At 39.3% G+C, this 21,240-nt stretch overlaps 1 protein-coding gene across 2 annotated transcripts in view; it reads left to right on the forward strand.

Annotated features, from left to right (window-relative positions):
- The first annotated feature begins 5,549 nt into the window (after window positions 1–5,549).
- The window catches only part of ZNF292 (zinc finger protein 292), a 46,106-nt gene continuing 30,415 nt past the window's right edge, over window positions 5,550–21,240 (forward strand). Inside the window, exon 1 of one of the 2 annotated variants that reach the window (XM_065056496.1) lies at window positions 5,550–5,911. In XM_065056496.1, coding sequence (XP_064912568.1) covers window positions 5,750–5,911 — 162 coding nt within the window. In that variant the 5' untranslated portion in view covers window positions 5,550–5,749. The remainder of the gene's footprint in view (window positions 5,912–21,240) is intronic. The other variant, XM_065056497.1, reaches the window with a different exon arrangement.

Genomic DNA, 21,240 nt, shown 5'->3' on the forward strand with positions numbered 1-21,240 from the left:
TGCAGATCAACATGAAAAGCAAAATCTTCCTTTAATTGATCTCAAACCTATCAGCACATTCTTTCTTTACCTCTTAGCAGGATATTCACAGCTGTTATTTAAAAAAAACTCCCTCTCCAATTCTTGTGCTGTTCGCAAGAACTGCCCTAATCCTGATGCCCAATCCCTTTTTTCTGTGCTCATGAAAAATATCCAGTTCTTAGATACAAAATCAAAAACAAAACAAAGTGTTTCTGTGGAATCTTTCTAATTTAAATGCCTATCTTGTCAAATGGGGAAGGGAATGAAGAAAAGAGTATAATGATGGGAAAACATATCCATCTCCAGGACACCATTTCTTTCTTTTAATATTTTTTTAAAGTACAGCTAGAACTCTGTTAGACTCAATGAGAAAAAAACTATTTAGGATTCGGGCAGTGTGCACTGGGAAGTGAACAAAGGAAAATGATAAACAGAAAAGACAACTGGAAAGGTAGAAAGGCACCATTAATTACAGGTAATGGTATTGTGGTTTATATTAAATTATGTAAAATGAGAACATAACCACTTCCTTGCTTTTAAGACAGCTCTGAAACCATTTTGTAAGATTCTCTTTTGAGAAAACAGCTCAAGCTATGGGCCCAGCAGTATTTTCAAATGCAATGTCCTCCCTCATCATTGATTTCCTCCCTCTGAAACAGAAAGATTCTCCATTCAATCTGAAAATGGATATTGCAAATACTTTCTCCTTTCCTCCTCCCAGCTCACACAGAAGACAACCTACAGACCACATTCTGCACAGGGTTTTGTTGGTTTTTTTTTGTTTTTTCTTGCTGACAGACATTTAGACCACTTTGATACTAAGTAATATCTAGACCTACATCAGTGATTTTGAATATGGGTGGAAATGGCCCCAGCCTTGACAGAAGCCAGCAGTATCATTGAGAAAGACGTGACTACATGAAATTCATTTTCTTCCCCATTTTAGAGTTCACGTTTCATTTGCAATCAGTTTTCATGATCAGATCCCCTTGCACAAATCTACCATTTTACTGTTTTCATTAAGTTTCTTTTGTAATGGTGTGGAGGAATACGTAAGTGCCTTAGAAATAGTACTATTTATTGTCTAACATGACAGCTGTGTCTGTTTTGCCATATTTAGCAATTAGTTAACTTCATTTTTTCTTCATATAGCACCATCCTTTAGCTTGAAAAGCTTTTGTCTTCACTGATGCCTACTTTTAGTGTTTCTAGACTGAAATTATACTTCCTTTCACCTTTCATTTCACTAAGCTAAATGAACCATTTTTATTCTCTTCTCATAAAATAACTTCTCCATTTTACTGATCGTTTGAGTCCTTCTCGGTACCTCCTGCAGTGCGATCTCATCTTTTCTGAATAATAGTGACCAGAAACACATAAATTGTTTCAGATGAGATGAGATCAACGGAAACAGTTGACCTGGCATGTTGTGTAATTTTAGTAACTTTTTTTTGCAGCTGAATTGTATCTATGACTTGGTCATCATCAACTAATGCAACAAGCACTTTCTACCCACTATCACTTCCAAATAATAAGGTTTGGCTCCTGGCAGAAAGTACTGATATCAGTCTCTTTCCACATTGTGTTATTAAAATTAATCCATTCTATTATATATTTAGGTCCTCAAGGTCATCCATGTCTTGATCCCTCTCATACTGAAAGTGTCTCACTATTTTGTGCCATCAGCACATTTCATTGTTACAGCTCATATTTTTGTACCTACATCATTAATGGAAATTTCTGGCTCAATAAAGATCTTCTGATGTTTCAGATGGGTATGTGATAGCTTTTTGCTTTCATCTCAAATGTGGAAACATGCATTTTCATATCTTCTTTCTCATTAGCCCCTGCTTTAATTTCCTTTGTAAAGAAACTCAGCTGAGCTTCTGACAATTCTCACTTTATTCTTATCCTTCTTAATATTTTTCAAGCAATCATTTTTGTTCCATTCCTTTCAAGCTTTTGATTGTTCCCAATAACCCTTTTGAAGTGGTTATTTATCCAGCTGGGACTGACTGTACCTCTTGTTTGAGATACAAATTCCAGACACTTTTTTGCAGGAGACTTGGCAGATGCCAAGCCTTCTCCACATGCAAGTCCTTGAAACCACCCAGACACAGTTGTCATATCTAACTCATTCCCTTAATTTCTCAAAATTTGACCTTCAAAATTAAAAACCCTAGTTATTAACCTACTTTAGCTCTGACTAGTGTTTTTCCTAATGATCTTACAAAAACTACTTCTCTCCAGACTTGAACCCAAACATCTCTAGCTTGTCTTTGTGCTCTCTAACAGAAACTCTTTGCTCCATTTCCCCAACACTGACTCAAACAAGTTCTATTTTATCTGTCCTATCTCTGTTTAATATCTATCACACTGCAAATTCTAATCCTCCATCAATCCCCTTTGCCTCCCAGACACCATAAGTGTTTTAATATTTGTCTGTTCCTGCCCTAATTTCTATTGTTGTATCTTCTGTTATCCCTAAAAGATCTAGTTTTGTTGCCAGTTCTCCAATGATACACAAACATCACAGCTGTTTTTTGCTAACACAACATTCTCCCAGGAAGAGTTAATAGTCCTCCTTGCAACTGTCAGCTACACAGTCTAAGCAATGCTGTCATCACTGTTCCAGCCCTTTCTCCTTGCTATCTGTTCTCCTAACCTCCGGTACTCCTCTCTTGCTATTGGCTTGATTTTTCTCTTCCAGCATCTTAAAACAAATAGTGGGACATCACATAACTTGATTTTTTAAAAAAAACTTATTTCAAAAAACTGACAGGTAAATATCCACATGCAGGGGAGCTTAGATAGTGAAGACTCCCTTTTATTTATTTCTCGCCAGGCCCAGCATGCCAATACATAAAACCTGCATATCTGAAGAGCCATAGGTTATGCCTTCTCTTAATGACAGGTCTATTTGAGATACAAGAATCAAAGTATAGAGCAAGAAAAATGTACCCCACTCTGGAAACAGTGAGCCAGTCATGTTCTTCTACTGTCAGATAGTCTACCCCACAAGTCCATGTCAAAAACTGTATCTGAAAAGCCTGCATTCTCTGTGCAATCTCTTTCTCTCCTGTTATTGTTGGGCAACATTTTTTCACTTCCACGAGCACTATCTACTACAGTATAATTTCTGTCAGGATTCAAAGATAGAATGAGTATCACAGTTTCGCATCTGGTCATGCCCAGCATTGTTTTCCTTGTCCTCAGGCCACCATCATGTTTGCCGCAGTAGCTGTCATCATATTCTCATGGTTGTCAAACAAGAAAAAATATACCTCCTCCCTCACTCACCGCTGTTTGTGGTTGTTCCTTCTACTGGCTAATGCTTTCCTTGGTCTCTTAGGTGCAAGCCTGGCAATTAGCTGCCTGTGAACTATGATTAAAGACAGGAATCCTCCTTTGCACAAGGCCCCTGGAGGCCTAAGTGCAAGTCCTCTTCGGGGCAGGACAGCTGAAGGACAGGCTCCTTTCCACTTGATCTTGATGAGAATAAAACAAACAACTCTTACTCTACCATCCTCAAGTGCTAACTTATTGCATGAGCAAGAAACTCACGTTCTACGTTTCTATTTCCTTCCTGGCCTGCGTTCAATTCAGAAAACCCTCTGGGCAAGGAGGCAACAAGACAGCAAGCTACAACAAGGACAGACTATGAATACGAATTTGGCTATTGTGGTTTACCCTTAAGTGAAAATAATTACAAAGAGTGCAATATAGGACTGAAAGAGTTACCCAGAGGAGAAGCTATTTTACCTGTTGCAGATAAATTAAGTGATTGAGAAATAATAAATAGGTCTTTATGCAGTTGTTTCTAGTATTTGCATCACTCATTAGTACTGCTGTTATGGGCAGTTTGGTGGTGAGGAATACTTGCAAACTAGCTAGATTTCTCTTGTAATACGTTAAGCCTTAAATGGGAAAGCTGAAAGGTTGCTCATCTTCTGCTTGGAACAGAATGGGTTTAATGTACAGCAAATACTGAAAACTTACAATGCTTCAGGCTTATAATGGCAAACAATATATTCACTTGGTTGCTTGTATGGGAAACTAGACACATACTACTTTGGGTTTACTGCTATGACCCAAACGGGGTCATTTTTAGACTAGACCCCCCCAGTCTGTCTCCAAAATGTGGCATATGCAATATTGTCACTGTGAAAGTCTACACTTGCAGACTAATGTTTCTGCAATCTCTGAAGAACCTCTTCTCCTTCCACCTCCGATTTAGCGTTCATTCCATCACATGCATCAGCTTTTGACAGTATACAAGAATCAGGTAGCACCCATTTTCCTTTGTGACAAAGAAAGGAGAATAAAATCATCAAATCAGTCCAGTGGTCATACAAGGTAGGCTTGCATGTGCAGGATGTCATGTTAAACCTGTGTCCGAGCAAGACTGAATGACATACTGAGGACCCTGCAGCTACAGTTTCTCCAGCCAAAAAAATATTACACCTGACTACAGTCGGTGCCAAATACCAGAGGGTTCATTGTTTTCCAGATGTTGTGAAATGCCTGGCTTAACACAATGCACCTTCTCTCACTGCTGGCTAAGAGAAATCATCCAGTCTCAGCAGACAGTGCTCTCACTACAGTAACGCATCTCCTCAATGAACGCTGGCAATGGAGAGCGAAGCCGTCAGCCTGTCAACCTATACAACCTAAAAAACTGTGCAAACCACGTATCCATGCCAATTCAGTGCCCATCAAGCCCATAGTTTTCTCTTCGTCATACTCAGTGCCTCGGGCCATTCCCCAGGATTTCCAATATTTGTGACAGGTGAAAGAGTCTCCACAGCTTCTCAGGCAGAGGCAGGAGAGGTCAACACCCATCACTGGAGCTTTACACTGTGCTAAAGACACCACCAGTGTGTGAGAGGGAATCAGGCCCAGCACCAGGAACATGTGGGGAGCAAAGCCTCCCACAACCTCCAGATCTCAATTGCTTCACTTGAAGAAGAGCAAAGCCATACTTCTCACTTTGAGTGATAATAAAGATAAGATTACATAGATATGAAGAAGGCAACACAGTGATATCCTTGAGCTAACACACCCTGTTACTTCCCACACAGCAAAAAAGAACAGAGAACAACACCCAACGAAACTCCAGCAGTGTTGACCATGGCTGACGCAGCAGCAGCAGGTGCCATGCAGCACTCTTGGGTGAGAGCAGGGAAGACGTAGCCTGTTGAGGCCCCTGGGGAGAGCCGCAGCCTCTCTCCATGAAGCGAGGGCTGGTAGGAGGCTGTAGCTCTGGTACAATCGGGCCACGCAAACGCTGCCAGCGCCTTCAGAACTCGAGAAACAGCGACAAGGGCCGCCCCGGCAAAGCCTTTCCGCAGCAGGCCCGTCGAGCAGACGCTGCCGCCATTTGCTGCCGTTTGCCGCCAAAACCCGTCGGCTGGAGGGCGGGGAGCGCCGTCACGTGGCCGTGCGGCCGCCAGGCGCGTGGCGTCGCCGTCACGTGACGCGCGGGGGCGCGCCCCCTTCTCGCGCTCGCCCCTCCCCGGCCCAGTGCTGCGCCGCGGGGGACGGAGAGCGCGCGCGCGCGCGCGCGCGACCCCCCTCCCCCCCCCCCGCCTCTACTCCGGCACGTGACCCCTCCCCGGAACGTGGCATTGTGTAATCACGTGACCTGGCAACGGAACGCGCAGGGGGGGGCCGAGAGGCCGAGGCAGCGAAGGGGGGGGCTGCGTACGCGACGGAGCGGGGTGCGAAGATGGCGGACGAGGAGGCCGAGCAGGAGAGCGGTAGCCTAGGTGGCGACCTCCTGGAGCTGCGGCGCCTGCGGGAGCGGCTAGTGGAGCTAGAGACGGGGCTGCGGGAGAGCTCCGAGCCGGCAGTGCAAGCGGCTACCGAGTACTGCAAGCAGCTCTGCCAGGTCAGGCCGCCTCTTCCCTTCCTTCCCTGCCCCCGCCCGCGCTCTCCCCTCCCCCGCGGGGTGTGTGTGCGCGTCTGCCCGGCTGAGAGGGAGCGGGGGGCCGGGCGGGAGCAGCGCCGCCCCCGCCGGGGCGCCGGGGAGGGAGCCGCAGCCAACGGCCCGGTGCGGCGGTTGGCCCGGCGGGGGCAGGACGCGCGGGCAGTTAGCGCTCCGGGCCGGACCGGGCGCCGCGGGGTGATTGACGCCGCCGCTCTTTGTGGGCTGGGATGAGACCGCCCGTGCCCCCTGCGCCGGGAGCCGCTCCGGCCGGGCCTGTAATCCCCCCGTTTCTTCTCCCCCCCTCCCCGGCGGCCGCCCCGGTTCTCGCGGTCTCTAGGCCCCTTTGTTGTGCTCTGCGGCTCGGCTTATCGAAGGGCCCTTTGTTCCTGGCGGTGGCGGACTGAGGGCCCCCCTGCTCCCGTCCCTTTCCCTCCGGCACCCCCTTCCCTTGGAGGCGAAGGGAGGCAGGCGGCAGGTCGGGAGATGGGGCAGCGCTTCTCCGCCGAGAGGCCGGGAAGGAGCTGGAGGTCGGTCCCAGGTCTCCTCTGCTCGGGGCTCCTGCTCTATGCCCGAGCAACCCCCCTCCTCCCCCACTTTCCCTCTCCCTTCCCTATCTCGTACCCTGGAGGGATAGCGGAGGTTTTGCCCTCCCGGGAGAGAGAAGGCGGTGAAGTGGTGATGGACTAAACTAAGTCGCCGGCGATGCTGGCAGATCCCTAGGGCTGCGATGCCGCATTCTTGTTTTCTCGCCCTGTCAAGGGAGCGCAATCCCAGCTCAGGAGAGGGCTCCCGAGCCGGCGCTGCTTGAAGCATCATTGTGTGTGGTTATTGTGGCTGTGAGTGTTGTCCCTGCTTCCCGAGGGCTTGGGCTGGTCCTGAAGCAGGGCTGTTTGCAGGTGTTTCTTCTGAACGAGTGACCCTGCAGAGTATCCCTTTCTAAACAAACTTTGTGGTGCTAGCTCTACAGCTAAAACAAACCACTTCATTTTAGTCACGTATGTGTCTATACGTTGCCCTGATTTCTCTTAGTTGTGCTTGCTTAGTTAGCATTAGGTATGACACGATGTATAAAACAAGTTCATAAATATTTTAGGCCACAGAAATTCACAGAAACCACTGCTTCTGTAGCTTTGCTATCAGTTTAATAGCCTATTTGATAAAAGTGATCATGTTTGTTTACACATTACTGTCACCCATTCACAGAATGTAGGCAAATTTTTAAAAGGTGGAACGGACATGAGTGAATTCACATTGTCGGTTTGAATTGTGTTTTATTTGTGGTTTTATATCTGTTTTCTTAAAGACTTGATTCTTGGTAGTAGCCATTGTAGCACTGCTAATTTACATGTCTGTCACCTCTGGATTAAACTGGGCTCTATTTTGCTGCCGGGGCGATTCACTACTAAATATTTTAAATGTATGCCTTTCTAGTATTTTACTTGATATATACAGGAATCATACTTCGGGTTCTTTTTCTTCAGTCAAAATTTATCAAATTGTATTTGGGTAGAATGTCCATATAGATGCACAGATACAAGATTGGTTTGTGTTGGTTCAGATTGCTGTGTTTTCAGTCTGTTTAATCTTTGTGCCTGCTTTCTTAAATTCATACTCTGGGAGGTGGAAGTCTGTCTTTTCTGGCTCCGGCTCGACTTCCAGCTTGTGAATGAGCTGTTCATTGAACTGAAGTAGTTGGGTAGGTGTGACTGAAGACACCATGCTTGACGTATACAGAGTAGATACTGGTGTCTGAAGGAGATTTATCACTGAAATTGTGGTTGTGTGTGCTTAGTGAGTCGCTTCAGTAGTTGATTGATTTCAAGTTTAAAAAAAAATAATGTTATTCTTATTTTAATGGCTGTTGCAAAGGTCCATTGTAAGGCCTAAGTTTACTAATTTTCTTAAACATACACTTTTAAAAAACAAGTCTCACTGGACGAAACAGTTGTGTAGAAAGTGACTTAGATAAAAATCTATGCTGTTTTGAAATAAGTCGCTGTCTCTTCTATACTAAGACTTAAAGGAAAGCTGTATTTGTTTTTGCAGGATGAAGACTGATGTGTAACACTAAGAGTTGAGATATGCCATTCAGTATTGAAAGATCTTGCTTTTCAAATTTTAACCCGGGGTCTAAACAGGTGCTTAATGTATTAAATAGTGTTGTTGTTGGCCAGGTATATTTATATTGGTTCAACAGACATTTTTTTCAATCTGTTCACCTGTGCTGGTGGTGCCAAAATACTTATTCAGCCCGTTCTACAGTTTTAATCCTTCATTTGGTCTAACACAAAATAGTATCCATGATTCAAATAGTAGGCTTAGCTTGCCATGACAGAGGTTATAGAAAATTCATGTAACAGTACAAGCCATTTCAGAAACCTCTTTCAAGTAACAGTTTAAAGGCGTCTGCTGTGATTTCTAGATTAAAGTCTTTGAATATATATGTATGAAAGAATAATTTGACTGGTCATATATACAAAACTTAGAGTCTTATTTATATCTTAAGTCTGAAAGTGCAGTACTGAAGAAATGTTTTAGTGGCTATCTCAGTATGATTTCACCCACTTTTTTCATGCTTAGTTCCTAAGCATGAAATAACTACCCAGAACTTGGAAAGTCCTGCGTCCTTATTTTATTTTGCCAGATAGTGACTCTAGAGACCAGCAACCACATAGCTTGTTGCCATAAGTAAACTCTTTCTTTTTTTTTTTTAAAATGAAGTGGGTAGTGTATTTTCATACTGAAGGAAGCTAATGAATGTGCAATAAGACATTGAAAGATCCATAGTTTCAAAGGTAAATAAGGTATTTAAGTATTCTGCTTTCATTAAATGAAGTGGGAGTTGTACGGCCAAATCCCTTATCTAGTTTTGAAAAATCTCTATTTGAACTATTTGTTTATAACCCAACATTGTACTACAACTGTTACAAACACAGAAAAACAAGACCCTTTGTACCTTGACAGAAGATAATATTATAGAACTGGTTTTTTTCTGTTGTAAGAATAAAGTTTATTTTTATGTATTTTATATGCATAATTTCTTTAGCTATAAATATTTTTGTGTTTGGCTGCTGATTGCAATGTGAAATAATGCAATTATTCTTACAATTTAAGGGGATTATAGACTGAACCTTAATCCTGTACCATATATATATTAATGTAGTTGTGTTCACTGTTGCCAACATGGAACAGAGAGCATTATTTTTATTTGTTATCAAGTGAAGTTCACATCCATACTTATATATTTTAAATGACTTTTTAATTGTGATTCATGCTCTTCTGTTGCTATCTGGTAATTAGAAAATCAGTGACAAACAGTTACGTTGTCACAAACAATATGTGTACAGACTGGGGTAGACAAAACAAGTATCTTCAGCTGTAGTGACTAAAAATTGAAAGTGTGAATTTTGCAAGAATTCAGAATGGTCCAAAGAAAGATTGCTGTTCTTGTCACCAGGTGGTGGCTCATCAGATTATTTTCAAATTTAACTCTTAAAGGCAATCTGTTGATTGTATTCAGTTAGAGAAGGCCAAAATGTTTAGTTGTTTGTTTGTTTGTTTTTTTTTTTCTCTGAGCACTAGGTGAACGTGATACTGGCGTCTTCACTGTGGGCTGTGTTCCCTTCCACTTGATCATTACCCAATGTAACCTTTATTTTCTTAAATACCAAATTGCAGGCTAGTAACAAATTTTCTTTTGTAGCTAGTTAGTTGTGAAATCTTTGTGATACTTTTACTTACCCTGCCTGTTTTTGTGTCATTGACATATTTTGTCTTTGAGCTTATTAGTCTTCCCTCCATTGTTGTTTGACTTTTTATCTGTTTTCTGAATCTGAGCATGTGGGTACTGAACCTGCCTTAATACCTCAAGGTCCTACCCTCCTACCCTTTTTTTTTTTTTCTTTCTCTCTGTGTGCTGATATGCTAAGACTAGGTTTTGGTAATGTTCGGGAACATATACTGTACTAATCCAAATATAAGATGTCCCTTCTAAAAGCAAACAAACGTAGCTCTACCTAAAAAGCTTTTTTAAAGTTAAATACCTGTAATCAATATACAATAAAGTTATAAAGCTTTCACTAATGATTTGTTTCTGTTGGAGGTTAGTCTTTTTTTTTTATACCTCACTACAATTGGCTTTCAGTTTTTACATCTCACAAACTTCACAACTTTCTGGTGCTGTCACCCACTTCACTGTTGCCATCTTCCTCCATTTGTCTCTGTATTCTCAGCTACCTCTTCAGTCTTTAATTCTGTCCATAGAATTTGAAATAAAGCCTCCCTTAAACCTTTCAGCTACAACTTTGGGATTTATCCAGACTTGGTACATGTTAATTCAGTACAAAGAAGTGTTTCAGTAGACTGCTTCATTTTTTCCCATAGGAGTTAGAGTATGATCCCTTGCCAAGAGCCTTCCTGTATGTGAAGACCTCAACTATTTCATCAAGCACATGCAGTTGTGATAACCGTCCTCCTGATGTGACCATAAGATGGGTATTCACTGACAGTGAAAAATACCATCAGCAAAACATCAGTTGCCCTTTTAATATAAGAAGAAGATGTTTCCTCTTTTTCTTAATATCACACCTGGTCTCTTACTCCAATCAGTGTTCATCAAACTCTTCACTGAGTGCATAGGTAGACATCCACCCTTGATTTTGTTTGGATCAACAGCTAACAGTGATCTTTATGCAATACAGTCACAAACTGCTGGAATGTGAAAGTTGGTAAGGTTGCTGATTTTTGAGCTTTCAGTTTAATGATTTCCTGTGTAAACCAGGTCTCTCTCTTCTTTTAAGTATGTACAAATTCTATGACTTCTACTTCTTTAAATTTAAAGTGTTTTCTTTTGAGTCCAGTGAGTGATTTCGACACTGAACTAACCCTTAAAAGCTTCTGTTTTGATGTTTCTGTCTTTGCACGTTTGCCTCTCCCACACCGTGTTTCTTCCTGGTCTCATAGTTGCTATTTTTTCTATATATGTTACTGTAAGTGTAAGATTTCCATTGTATCTTCTAATACTTTTCCATTTCGCCTTTGTCACTGTGATCTCTAGATGATATCCTGTTCAGGGAGAGCTGTACAGCTGCCAGAATTCACAAGAAATCCGCTGAACTATAGTACACCACATAGATTCCTGAGTACATGGAGAAAAACTGCTGTAATCACTGGGTCATGTCATACAAACTTTGAGATGCTTGGGGCATTTTTGTGCTCCTGCATCACTGTAAGACCTGCCACGCCAAACATTATCTTAGTGACCTGGGAGGATAGGAGTGGAATGACACCCCCTGATTTTTTCAGTTAAACTATGGAGAGTCAGAGAAATCGTCTTGATTTCAAATAATATGGTATGTGTGCATATCTGGATATAATGTGTGTGTGTTTAGAAAAAAGCACCCTCACTGTTTATGGCAAGTCTAACCAATAAGCGTAATTGCTGTAATCCTTGTCCTCAGTAATGGCATCAAGCATCAGCATCATGCCACATTAGAGATGGTCTTCATTAGAACTTATGAGCTCTGTACGATAAGTTTTTAGTAATACGAATTTTCCAGTATCAAAGGAAGTGGATGTGACTGAAATAGTTAATTTACCTGCATATCTCTCTGAAAATCAGTCTCATTGATTTGCTTTTCTAATAGTACTAATGTCGAAGCTTTCTGCCATACTGTCTTCTTCGTGTGTGTGTGTGATCATGATAATTTTAGTCAAGTATGTTTGAGCATAAAAAGTGCCAGAATGTGGTACACGTGGATTGGGCGGGGGGAGAGGGGAAAATAGCTACTATGTTCAGGCAGCAAGTTTAGTTCAGGGCGTGTTTAGCTCATGCCTTATAAAATGTAGCTTTCTGTAGTTCATTTTAATTGTTTCCCAGTTACTAGGAGAACCAGAACTGGTACAGTTAGTTTTAGATGTGTGTTTTCTTTATAATCTGCATATTAAAAAAGCTAAATCTTTAATAACAGTCTTTTAAATTATTGTTGGGCAGATGAGTGGAACCCTAAACTCATTTTGGTGACAGTTTTGAGTTAAAGATCTCTTGTAATATAAATTGAGTCTTTTCATTTTTGTAAAATGCCATCAGTGTATAATAAAAAAGGAATAATTTTTTTTTTTTCTTTTTTAATAAATTGTTTTTTCTGTATTAAAAACTCTATAGGTAGACAGTTAGGAAAGAACAGTCAGAAGAACTTCTAGTTTTAAAAACTTCCCTTTTGAACCAGCTGGGTTTGGCAGAGTTTTCCCTGTATGGAACATGTATCTGGAAGAGATCTCAGTTAGCTAGACCGTGCTTCCAAAGCAGGATTAATTGTGGGTAAGCCATAGCTACAAATGCTTGTTTAACCTGTTCACAAAAATTTTCAATGAGAAAGATGCCAGGAGAACTCCCTGCAATAATACATTTTAGTTCAGTTGTCTTTGCCTTCAAACATTTTTCCCCCTTACAGTCTAACTTGATCTCTAATCTCTTGTTGCAATTTAAGACTGCTGTGGTTTATCCTATCCCATGTAGACATGGCAAGTAGCATACTCCTTTCCTGTTCAAAGCACCTCTTAGATTTTTCAAGGCTATTTTCAGTCTTTCTCCAGTTTCCACTTTTTTTTCTCCCCCTGCCCCATTTCCTTTTTGATTCGTTATTATGTCCTGGGAATCTATGTGGTTTTGAAGTACTTGCTTGCAGGGAAGGTAACAATCTAGTAAGAATTCATTAAGAAGGTGACAACCCATGTAAGATTTAGGATTTAAGTGTTTTTCTTGCAGAGCATATTATTTATCCTTCCAAGTATGAATAGTCCAGTGAAGAGTGATGGTTCTCAGGAGCATAATAAATTAAGGTAGTTTAGAAGATGACAACATGTAGATGAAGGGACCAACATTAATAAAACTTCAGAATCTTTACAAAAGCTCACTTTTCTATGTAAGGTACTGCACATGATACTAAAATCAAGCATTCCACTTAATTTCTGTGATAAAGAGCTTTCTGTTTGATAAATAGATACTTAATTTTGACAAACGGATACTTAGTTTCATAGTTACCCTGACGCAAAATTTTTGCTGAGTTAAAGTTACTTAGTGCTTTTACTGATGTTATTCAGAAAACCCCTCCTATCAGCAAACTACCATTTTTTTAAGGAATACTTTTAACCAAAACTTAATACTAATGGGGTATGAAGTGTGGTTACAGTTATTTTTCCTCCATAATACTGTTGATTCTTATTGCCCATTCAAAAACTTAGAGGCATACTGCTTTACCCTGTCCTTCAGCCATTTAAAAAACAATGTGAAGACTTTACTTTAGACATCAGTTTACCCATAATAATTGGCTTTAAGCAGTAGCTGCACATCTATGCTGGCATAACTAAACAGATTAGGTACTTTCTCTACTGGCACATATATTCCTGCCTCTACCTTTTCCCCTAATTCCAAACTTTTTCCCTATTTTCCAGTAATGTATATCAATAATATCTAGGTTGCTTTCTAAAAGTATGATTATTGAAGACTCACTGTTTAAAAAACATAAAATATTGACTGTGTCCATATTGTGCAGGACTGTACAAAGAATATATATATATTTTTGTTAATATTAATGTTCAGTAAGGCATCTCATCAAAACATACACATTGTCTTTCAGTTTATTGATAAGGAAGTTCTATGTCTATTTGAAAGTTCTGTCTTTTTCCTATGTCTCTTATTATTATTATCTTGTTAGAGAATACCTCATAAACCACAGATCTTGAGGGAAGGCAGAAAAAAAAAGGGGTTCTTCTGGAGAATCTTTGCTTCCATTCTGACTAAGAATCAGTTAATTTTACCTGGCCTTTTCTATTATTCCACTCTTTGAATGTCATAGTATTTCTTTACTTTAGGCTTTATACAGACATACTATATATTGAAGGTGATAAGGCCTCTCTAAATTAGGAGTCAATCAGGAACTGTTAGAAGACATCAACATATTGTTTCTTCATTGTGTTGCAGTACCTGAACTAATACACAAGCCAGATAAACTATTTCAAATTCTTGTATGGAACACATCTTCAAGAAATGGTGCTCCAGGCATGGATTTATGTATATCAAAAGGTTTTTGTTAGTGTTGTTTTTAAAGGCCTCCATACAAATCCTTGAGCGTTTACAGTGCAGTGTTTATAATTCTTTAGTTTTTATGAGGGAAACTAGCGTAACATTCTTATGTCATCAGCTTATATAAAATGATGTACAACTACTTGCAAACTTAAGTTTAAATTACAGGTAAACAATATGACTCGAAAGTATCTCTTGAAATAGTATTCCCCATTTTATTAGGTCTGTGCTTTTGCATATGATGGGGCCTTAATGTCTCAGTGTTTTAAGAAAGCGTGCAGGTGGGGGTTTTTTGAGGTGTGAAGTAATTTTTTCTATTTGTCTTTCCAAATATACATTAAAGACAATTCCATGGTGTTATTTCTGGGATCATTCATCTCTAAGGATGAACTGCACTGTTTCATTTGGGAGGAGTTAATCTAATAACACCTGGTACTTGGCAGAACAAAGACATTCAGAAAGAAAGCATATGTAACATCAAAAAGTCAATGGAGCTTTATAAAATCATTCTCAGAAAATGGTTCTGTTCTAATAGAAAATTGGACTAAACTTGCCTGTAGTTTTTGTTAAGAATAGTTTGATGAAATTTCTTCTCCATCTTTTGTGACTGTTGTACAGTTTTTTGGTATGTAATATTTCTGGCTTAATTATTCCATATATGAAGCTAAAGGAAATTAATATTTTGTCAGAGAACTGGGAAAATCCTATGCTAACTAATGTAGTTCTCGCCTGGTTTTTTTGTTTTTTTGTTTTTTTTTTTAATTATTCTGAGCTAGTGACACAATTCTTTGTCCTTATGAGACCTCACGTAATATGGACAACTTCTGCCAAAGCTCCATGTGGCTTCAGATACTGGCTCCTGGTGTTCATTCTCTCCAAGCTGCTGGACAGATGCAATTATTGCTTTGAGAAACTGAACTCCATGGAGTAAAATTCTTTGATTTCTTTAAGCAAATAAATTCTTTCAGGTCTTTTGAGTTGAATATAGTAGCTATCTTAAGAGTTTTCATTTCAGCTGATAGTGAATATAATGTTGATTTCTCAGTCTCATGTATATCATAAAGAACAGAATTTGGTAGGACTCCTTTTGTCTTTCGTTATTCAAAATTATGGAGGGAATTGATTCTGGTGAATAGATAAATCCTGTTTGATATTTACATATCTGATACACTAAATACTGTTTCGATGAATCAATAATGTACACTTAGTGATCAGGCATTAAATCAAATTACGTGTAAGGAGTTCTGCAGTCTTGTGATTCCTGCTCATCTCAGGAGCTTGTGATAATGTAGTGTTTTATAACAAAAGGAACACAAGGATGAGGACAAGGAGAGATTAAATGTTCAGAATTACAAGACAGTCTGAACGATAATCATTGGAGGGTCGCTCTTATGAAGAGAATAGCCTGGATAAAAGTAACTTTTGATGACAAATCTATAATAGTGAAGATGGTAAAACTTAAATATCCCAGTTCTACAGACCTGGAACTTGCATAGTGTTCTAGGTAAAACTGGCATGGCAATTGAACACTGCTTTTGGTTACCCAGCCACACTTCAAGAACCACGTCAGTGTGATGGCAGGAGCTCCGAGTTCTGCTCAGGGTTGGTAACGCATTCAGGAGAACGTAGAGTCTTGGCTCCCCTCCTTCTTCACGCATGGACATGGCAGCAGTACTAGTATAAGGACACAGTCGGTTATCGGACTCCGAGTCAGGTAGATGTTGCCTTATTCTTTCACAGGAAACATAGATCAGATGGAAACATCCTTTGGGATGTCAATTTAACTCTGCTGAATAGACAAGCTTAAAATGGCAAGTAACATTTTACTGAGGAAGAAGATTGTCAATTAAGTTCTTATCAGAATTAAAAAGGTTTGAAGTAGCAGTGGGAGAAGTTGCTTTCAGCTTATAAGAACAACTAATACAAAAATGTGATGCAGATGAACTACAGAAATTTTTGTAATGTCTTATGTCACTTGACTGAGAGAGCAGCTTCAAGTCACCTATATTGCAGGAAATGCACATGTTTTCAGGTTAGACATAGTTATTTCTGGCTATCTTCCTATTTTTATTCTGCCCACATGCCAGTCTGATAATTAAAAGAATAGGTAAATTAGATTTCCTGGCAGTGGATAAAAGTTTACTGTAATGAACATCCCACCACATTGCTGAAATGCCTGTTTAATAGCCAACTGCTGAATATTGTTTTTAACTAAACAGACTAAAATAGGGAGGTTGGGATGACAATATTAAATTGAGACTTGAATGAAAACCCGAAGAGACAGAAACGTAGCCTAGAACTATGACAGGTTTACTTACATATAAGGGTGAAAGAGAGAAATCAGATACTACTGAAAATATGAGAAAGAACATATTGAGTGCAAAATGTTGAAAGATTAAAGGTGACCCATAATTTCTGCTACTATATATGATAAAGCATGAGGCTTATTGAAGTTATTTCCTGGTAAATAATTTGCTTATTTAAAGTAGTCTATGGATGTAAACAAAGACTTCATTTTCTACGTTTTTCAAGTTTTTCTAAAACTAGCTGGGTTTTGAATTTTAAGCAAAAGAGTAAAGAATAATGAGAGGAATAGCACCAAGGTAATTTCTCTTTTGTTTTGCCTCTTTCAGTTTTATAATTAGCAATCCGAGCTCATGCAGTATGTTCAGCATACCGATGTGAAAAACATACAGATTGCTTGCTCCTTCTGACTTATATTTGAGGAGAGAAGCATCTATCAGTTAACAGAAGGTTCTGTGTTTGGTAATTAACTTTGCAGAGTCAGTTGTTTCTCTCCCTTGCTGCGTTGTTTGTGGTATTTTCTTGGTGACAGTAGATGACATAATTACTACTCCGAGAGTTGTAGCAGAGCCCCACAAGCTTTTCCTCTGTTTCTGCTTCTGTATCTGCTGAGGTGCTTTTCTTCAAACCTTTCTCCAACATAGACTCTGCCTTAGAAATGTTGATGTATTTTTCACAGTATACCTGTGTCTGTGTTGGTTGTGTATCTGTAAATTGGGGGCAGTAGTACTTCCCTGCTATTCAAAGTTACATGCATGAGAACACAAAGCTGGATTTTTTTTGTTGTTGTTACTTTATCTGCCTAGTGATGTAGAAATAGTTGGATAAAAGATGGTTAACTTTTTATACTTGTGTGCTGAAGACTCAGGGCCCTAGTGTCCTTACAAATTTAGTTGTAACAATAGTTAAAAAATCTTCAGAAGTTAATCTTAAGGATATAAAGAACCATCATTAATGCCTTAGGTGGCATACATGCTTGCACACCTCCCCCAGGTAGAAGATGTGGATCTCGAGTCAAAAAGTAGCTAATGATAATTAGTTTTGTATCTTCAACTGTTATGGTTTGCTATTTTTGTGGAATGATATTCAAGCAACTTACTTTGCATAATAAATTTCTGTATATAATATAAATATATATAAACTACTACATAGATATATGAATGTGTAGGGATTAAACAAACTGAGAAAATAATTCTTTGCTGGCTAGTTGATCATCTTCACTGGATTGCAGATGTATTTGGTTTATTAATCAAAATTAATTAGAAGTTGCTGTCAGTTCTTTAACAATTACTTTTTCTGTGTATTTCTCTGAACTTATTTACTGTTGATTCTGATGATCTCCAGGAGGACAGCTTTTCTTTAGTATGAATATACACAAGTTACTGCTGTTTCTGTGCCTCTCACTTTCCCCTTTTTGGTGAGGCTTGAGCATAAAACTTAGATCTGCATCTTTATATTTTTGCAGTTCTGCTGCAAGAAAATTGTGCAGTTGCAATTCAGCTTATTCTTTGTGTTCTGGTTTGGTAGACAACATTTCAGATTCAAATGGTTATTCTGAAAACTCAGACTGAATAAAAAAATTAAGAGGATAGTGAGAGGAGAATGTTTGTTAAAAATGAGGCTTGTAGATCGATAGAATTTTGCAGTGCTGTTTTGCAGATTACCTTTAAAAGTGTTCAGGAAACTAGTCCTTGGAAGTGTTTGAGGTAGTGTTTTTTTGTTTAGATAAGAGCTAATATGTTTAGGTGTTAATAAGCAGTGGTTATCTATACCTATGTGCATACCTATGTGTCTGGGTACTGAAGATACCAATTACAAAATCAACACCATCATATGGGTGGTATTTCACTCTGAGTACAGAACAGAGCATGGGTTGTGGTTTTTGTTATTGTTGTTTTTCCTGTGGAAGGATAAACACTGTAACAGAGATGAGTATATAAACAAACATATCTGCTCATACACTATAATAAAAGTACTTATTGTTCTGAATATTTCTCTTCAGTAGATGAACAAGGAAATGAATAGGTGAAAGAACAGTTTTCAGATTATGTAGGATATCCATAGAAGATACATGTGAACCAAAATAGTGGGTGCCTGTACATTAGCACTCTGGGTCAGATAAGAAGTTCGCTTTTAAAGTGATCTGATTATACCTGCTTACTGCACTTTGTTTTACATTGTGAAGTGCCTTTTCAGTGTGGATATTGAATGTATTTCTGGATGAAACTAAACCACAGTCTGTGCTTCAGAAGCAATTTCAGGCAGTCTGCTTCAACCACTAATAGGTATGCAGTTAATGGAACCAGCTGAAAGCTAGTCACAAGTAAGATCTGTGGTGAATACACTGGGGACTTGGGTTCTCAGCACCAGCTTTTCTACAGTATGGATCCACTCCTTATGCAGTTCATTACTCTGAAGTTCTATAGTTGTTGTGAGATTTTTGTGGACCAGCACTTAATTGCAAACCCAAATTTTGGTTTTGAACTTCATCTCTGAGTCTTTCTTGAGTTTGTGAGTATTTCTTGGACTCACTAGTTCAGTACTCTCTAATCTTGACTTGGCTTTCAGCTACAGAATAGAGAAGCCAGTGGTGTTAGGATGAGGGTGTAAAGTGTAAAAGCAGCTGGAGTTTTCTGTTTGAAGGGAAAGGAAAAAACAGTGAAGAAAATTAGAACTGTAGTCTGTCAGTGCAGAAGAGGAATAGTAATGGGGAAAAAAAATAGCTCTGCATCATGGTGCCTGTAGTGGACAGGTTTGAAATATCCATGTTTTTCTATGTCAGTGTTGTTCTAGTGTAAAAATCAGTCTGCATGTAGAGCATCCCAACTAAAAAAAATGAAATGGAAACAGGTCATTTATGTCTGAGGTTCTTTTTTGGAGGCAAAGCTGGAAGGGAAATAGATGAATTATTATCATAGTGATAGGGGAGAAATGCTTTGATCAGAGGATTGTCATACCACAGAAAAAAAGCAATAGATACTATTATTTTTTTCTCCTATGCTTTTTAAAATGAGCACAAGATATGATGGGGTTCATGCTGTATGTAAACATTTAGCTACTCTCTTAAATGCTTTAAAAAGAATCTGTCGTAGTATTTGTTTCTAATGCCTTAAATAGTGAAGTCTCGGGGGCAATCCGAGATAGACTTGGTTTAAATTAGACATTATATTAGTAAGGTTTTTTAACATGCAGAACTAGTTCAAGAACTATTCAAGTTTTTACTTGAATATTCTATTTGATTGACGTCTTAGTTGGGTAGTCTGTCCTACAAAGTGGACATAAATACTGGTTCCATCCTAGCTATTCCTTAGGTACCTTTAGCCTCTTCCAATTAAAGTACCGTTCATGGCAACCCTAATGTAACCAAAAAAAAAAAAAAAAAAAAGTTCCAGCACTTATCAAGAGACTCCTGCTTTTTATGTGATGAAAGGCTTGTTCTCCATCTTCTGGTAAAATGCCGAACAACAAGGAGAAAAGAAAGTGGGTCACAAAAAATACCCCAGGTGTTCTTCAGCTCTAGGAGCTTAGGTCATTGAGGCTGAGAATAATGTTATTTCAACACCTGTAAAGATTGTTTTGATGTCTCTCTAGGATGTAACTTTGCTGTGGGACTTCACAAAGAGATCATCTGGTACTGATGCATTAATACCAAAGCAGATTGACTCCAGAGATATCTGAAATGGGATATCTAATATATTTTAGTACCGAACTACTTCATTAAAAAGAAAACATGTTATAAGGCTGTTGTCACCCGGTCAGTCCATTTTCTTCATGGTACAGAAGAGAGGCATCACAGGCAGCATTGCTGCATTCAGCTAATCAAGTTCTGGTGGTCTGGAAGTGCTTCTTGAACTAGCAGTTCCTAGATGCTGTGGGGCCTTGAGGGTGTGACTGCCCAGTCTTTTGCTCATTGGTCATCCTAGTAATCTTCCAATTTACAGCAGGTTCTTAGAACAGGGGTGATTTCAGCATTGCAAACCAGATCTAATACTTCACTTTGAGAGATCTGATTACTTAGCAGGTTTGTTCTACAAATTCAGTTCTGTAGCTGACTTTTCATTTGATTCTGTAATGATCCTGGCACAGGGCTGGAATTGCGCAGAAGAGCTGAGACCGGAAGTCTAGCTTAGTTTGTAAAGTATCATAAATTGCACCTTAAAAATAGGCTGTTATCAGCTTTCCAGGAATTTGAACAATACTGTTTTCATCACATGCTCACTGGCTGCCGCAACCGTTAAAGAACTGAGATTATGCTTCAGGCTCACGGAGTTTTACTCCAAAAAACACAGCTCTCAGAAATGAACTGTATTTGAATGAGATGGATGTCTAGCTCCAGCCCAAGAATCAGCATATTAACTGTGTTTTTCCCCCAAAAAACCTTTTTTTCTTCCCCTATCATTAAGTCAGAAGACATCATCAACATCATCACTGTGTACCTAGCTACTTGGTAAAGAATACAAATCAAGTAGTCATATTCCTCGTGTTTCATCTCTTAGGATTCTGGGGCTTTGTCATGAACTAATCTGTCTTGAGATTTGTAGTACTTAATTACTGTCTGGTACCTACTCTCTGTTGCTTTTTAGGGGCTTGGCACCTCTGCATGGAAGTTCAGGAATTCCTTCTTGCCTATCCTAAACAGAATAGTGTTTGATTCTGTCATCTTTATTCCTGGAAAGCAGCATCTCACACAGTGGGCATTGAACAGTTTTTGACTCCTTTGATAAAGGTGTTTTATTTCTCCCCATATTGTTCTGTCCCTGATCTGAGGAATTGGTTTATGTGTAATAGCTTTATTTTCATATCACAGTTTGAAATAGTTTAACCCACTGATTTGTGAAATACTTTTTGTTTTGTATGTATCTCCTGTAGATATTTCACTAGTGAATCTACCATGATTAAAAAG

This window comes from Columba livia, chromosome 3 (assembly GCF_036013475.1).
Source record: "Columba livia isolate bColLiv1 breed racing homer chromosome 3, bColLiv1.pat.W.v2, whole genome shotgun sequence".
Lineage (NCBI taxonomy): Eukaryota > Metazoa > Chordata > Aves > Columbiformes > Columbidae > Columba > Columba livia.